General features: G+C 29.9%; 1 protein-coding gene across 3 annotated transcripts; it reads left to right on the top strand.

The window, feature by feature from the left end:
* The first annotated feature begins 1,111 nt into the window (after positions 1-1,111).
* Positions 1,112-2,549, top strand: LOC114386338 (microfibrillar-associated protein 1-like). 3 transcript variants are annotated; one of them, XM_028346328.1, is made up of 3 exons: positions 1,112-1,659; positions 2,132-2,220; positions 2,313-2,549. In XM_028346328.1, the coding sequence occupies exons 1-3, from the start codon at positions 1,284-1,286 to the stop codon at positions 2,319-2,321; spliced, it is 474 nt and encodes a 157-aa protein (XP_028202129.1). In that variant the 5' UTR covers positions 1,112-1,283; the 3' UTR covers positions 2,322-2,549. The 3 variants fall into 3 exon arrangements, with proteins under 3 accessions (XP_028202129.1, XP_028202128.1, XP_028202127.1); XM_028346327.1 differs by having other exon boundaries at positions 2,310-2,549; XM_028346326.1 differs by having other exon boundaries at positions 2,132-2,549.
* The last annotated feature ends 1,901 nt before the right edge of the window (positions 2,550-4,450 follow it).

Raw genomic sequence — 4,450 nt, 5'->3', positions numbered from 1 at the left:
CAAATTATTTTATTTCTAAGCAAAATAAGGATGTTAATATAGTTTCTTTCTGAGTCTTTTTGCCTCTTGAAATTAAATTAGCATCATATGCGCTCGTTATTATATACTCTTGCACCTTCAGTGATCACTTATTCGACACAAGGCCATTACATTTTGCACACTCTTTTTCTCTAAGCACATCTCTTTCTTTTTTTTTTTTATTTCAATTTTTATTCTTTTTTTACATTTGTTTAGTGTTATCATTCCATAAATTATGTTTGGGAAGTGATAAAATTTCAACACTACTTTCAAAACTATGTAAGAACCCTTCTAGAAATTAATTTTCAAAAGTATACATAATTTTCTCACTTTCAAATTTAATTTCCAAAACAATAAAATTAACCACATATATAAGGGTATTGTTGAAGGAGAGAGTGAGAAAGGGCTGCCCTCAGAAAAAAAAGGCACAAAAAGAAATCCACTTGATATAATCATGTTGGTCTCGGAGTTGGAACTAGCTCAAACATGAGTTTGCCAGTTGCACCCCCAAATCATATTCAGGCATAAAGGATGCATATTTTTGTTAATAGTTGAAAATTATTTTTGAAAGACCAAAACCAAATCCCAGATGGATTAGATAAAAATAAGGTGCTCTTGGATCGATCCATCCTATATGGGTTATATTAAAAGAAATATTGTAATACTTATAAGTAGCTATTTGCTGAAAATAAAAATAATGTGCTCTAGTCTCTAGGATCAACCAGACAAACTTTTTATTGACATTTATTGAATTAGCTTAGTTTCCATTCCAATATAATTTATAATCAAAAATTCAAAATCTTATTGAAAACGCTTCAAAAAGGATTTTTGCCAAAGTATTTTCTCTTTCTTGGTGAACCTAGAACCCAAATCTCAATATTGCTAATCTCGAAAGGAGGGGGAAACCCAAAAACAGAAAACAAAGTTGGTTTGCTAAGGCAGTTTCTAGTTGTAACCAACAACTTTACATTGTCTTTTTTCCATCAATGAAGGCAACTAATTGCCGTAACAAAGTTCCAATTATAGCACAGGAAATAAATAAATAAAAAGTTGGTTCCATGACCCCTAATTACACCCATGCAACCCAAAGTTTCATTGTTAAACCATAACAATTAACAACACAAACCATGTCTCTCCTCTTCATATAAAAGAGAGTTATTACTTGTTACATTCCAACCTTCATCTCAAGTTTCCTTCTGTTTCTGTGTGTTTTCCCTTATTACCTTAATCAGATCACATAAAAACTAGGAAAACTAATCCAAGACATGGGTTGTGGGAAGTCCAAACATGATGTTGCTTCAGGAAACACCGTCCTCCAGCGCAAGAAATCCGGTGTGAGCAGCCAGGAAAATGGGACAGAAACCAAAGACACAAAAAACAACAATATTGTTGACAATGTGAGGTCAGAGGTACAAGTGGAACAGAAGGAGAGTGAAAGTGTCAAAGAGTCTGATGTAGTGGTTAATGATGTCAAAGGTAAAGATGAGAAAACAAATGTGCAAGAGAAGGAGGAAAATGAGGGTGGAGAGGAGAAGTCTGAGTCTGAGAAAGATAATACATTGAAGGAGAATGAACAGAAGATCAATGATGCTGAAACTGATGATGCTACAGAAGAGAAAACGCCAGCAGAAAATGAAAAAGGTGTGGAAAGAATGAACCTCTAGAGTTTTCTTCAAATGGAACTTAAAATTCCCTTGAACCCTTTAGTCATTTTTGCATAAAATTTTCTTAAAAAATTTCAAGCACAAGTGATTGAGTATAAATTTTAACAACTTTTATTCTTTTACATCACATTGTCTTACATCCCTTCAACACTGAATTTCCCTTTCTCTCTCTTTTCTAATTTCCTCTTTTACATTACTCATCACATCTTGTTTTCTTTCTTCTATTTCTCTTGTGTCATCTCATACCCCTTTACGGAGAAATTATTGCGTGGTTGAAACCATCATATGTCCATAGTCATAACTAATTTTTATGTGACACGTAATCAAGTTTTTTGATTTACAGGAAAAAGCTAATAAAACTCAACTGCATGTCATGTAATAATTTCTTCCTTCACGACTTATGAGAGAATCATTTTTTAAAATTTTAATTTGCTTTTATATGTGTACAGAGGATGTCAGTGTGAAGAAAGAAGAAGACATAAAAGACACAAACACTTCAACCTCTGAAGGTGAAGAAAAGGATATGAAAGCTGAGGAGGTATGTGGGGTTAACAAAATTTCACACATTAATTAGTCACAAGTGCTAGTTGTGTGAAAGGAATTTATGGAGACATGTTTGTTGTGCAGCAGGGACAATAGAGAATCCAACAACCAGCGAAGATGTGAAAAACCAGAGGAGATTAAGGGCAATTGGAGATAATACAGATATCATTCTGGTTACTTTTATGTGATAGCTTTTGTGGTCTGTGTTGATCTTTCATCCTGGATTTAATTATACTTCGTTTCCCTTTTCTGTGTCCTCTCAAAATGTAACAAGTTGGAGATAATGGAACAGTTATAGTACTTCATTCATTCTTTTCTTTCTTATGAGAATCTAAAGTGTGGTAATTCTAATTTAAAATAGGCAAATGTTAACTAATAAATATTTTTTCTTATAATTTACACAATAATTATTTACTCATTTTAATTTATTAATCATGATTTTTCTATTGGAAGGTGAAAATTTGTGTTATCTATTATCATTTTTACACTATCATATATTTATATAATAAATATTTTCTACTTAATCAATATCCTAAAAATACAGTAAGGTTTTTTTTTTTAATATTCTCTAACATAGAAGCATAGTTACCGATGACAATGATATTGTAATTATCGTAGCTTTCATCACTCGTGAGATCAACAAATTAAATGAAACTTAATTTGAAAATTCTAGAGAAGGACAAGCAACCTCTTTGTTATAATGCTATCAATAATTAATGGAAAGAAATGAAGGTCGAAAAAGTATCATCAAGGACAAGGAGGATGAGGGCTCTATAACCCTCAGCGTTAAGTATGTTGTACCGTCAAATCTCTTATTATTTTAATCGTTGATTTAATTGACGTGATTAATTTAGTAGAAAGAAAGAATAAATTCAATTTCTCAAAAGAAAAAAAATAATAATAAATCCTTACATGAATACGTAAATTGGTTATCAAATACAAATATTAACCCTGTCCATTTTTATTTTATGTGCCAATTCGAACTAAACTTTTTGAAGGTTGGACATTTTTCACGTTTTTAATGTAGACTTACGGGATTCATTTTAATTTTGAACAAATTATAGGCCACTAAGTTACTACTTGTCTACTGTATGGGCAGAATCTATTTTATCCGAAAAGTGGATCTTCTGTATTTGACTTTTCTTTTGGTAAATCAAAGGAGGAAAGAGTCCTAAGAAGAAGAAAAATTGCCTCAAATAAGTTATTCATGATGGATAACTCTACCAAAACCAGTATACAGCCTGACAAAATTTGTATATTCAGATTAACATTGTAAAGTCTATAAAAAATGGGTCAAATCCACTTTATGAAAAATCCTTTAAAAAAATAAGTATTTTAATTTTATTAAAAAGATAAAAGAAAAATAAGTAACTTTTTATAAAATTATCAAGTGAAAGAGTTTAAAAAAAACAAATATATTTTTTCTCCTTGTAAAAATGACAATTCAGATTTTATCCTACTTGTAATTAGTTTTGGTCAACATAAATTTATAATGTGTCATTTTTTGTTTGAAATAAGATTTAGATATTTGATCCAAACTTATATGTATAAATTTTTTACATCAATTATATGTATAATCAATGTAAAAAAAAATCATTATCATAGATTCAGATATAATCAAACCTTATTTCTTATAAAAAAAAATGACACATTATATTTTTATGAGAATGAAAAACTAATAAAAAATTTACAAATGTGTATTCAGTATTTTATCAATTTCACAAGGATGAAAAATATATTTTAATCTAAAAAAAACTAGTTTTTCTCCTCTCGCATGCATTTTCTCTCTTTCTCCCCACTCCTATAGCATGTTTAGTTTTAGGTCTGATTGTTCTAAAAATCACATTAAATTCACGTTTAAGGCAGAATACACACGTTTGAATGAACAAACACATCCAAATGAGTTTAAGCCCTATTTGGACAAATTTCTCATCATGAGCACTTATAAAAGACAAAAATAAGAAGAGAAACGAAATAAAGTTAAAAATTAACTTTAGTGAAGTTAATACAAGAGTTTTTACAAATTAGTTAATACAAGAGTTTTTGACAAATTATGTCATGTTATGATTGTGATTATTGCCAACACCGAATAAATCCACAATTTTAAAGTGGTTGATAATGGAAATATATCTCCGAACAAAATGTAAATTAAAAAAATTAGCCTAATAGACACTTTGGAGAAACAGAGAAATTGAGTAAAATTAAACTTTGGATACGACAATGGG

This window comes from Glycine soja, chromosome 15 (assembly GCF_004193775.1).
Source record: "Glycine soja cultivar W05 chromosome 15, ASM419377v2, whole genome shotgun sequence".
Lineage (NCBI taxonomy): Eukaryota > Viridiplantae > Streptophyta > Magnoliopsida > Fabales > Fabaceae > Glycine > Glycine soja.
The sequence above is the reverse complement of the archived record's forward strand: the minus strand, read 5'-3'. Positions and strand labels throughout refer to the sequence as shown.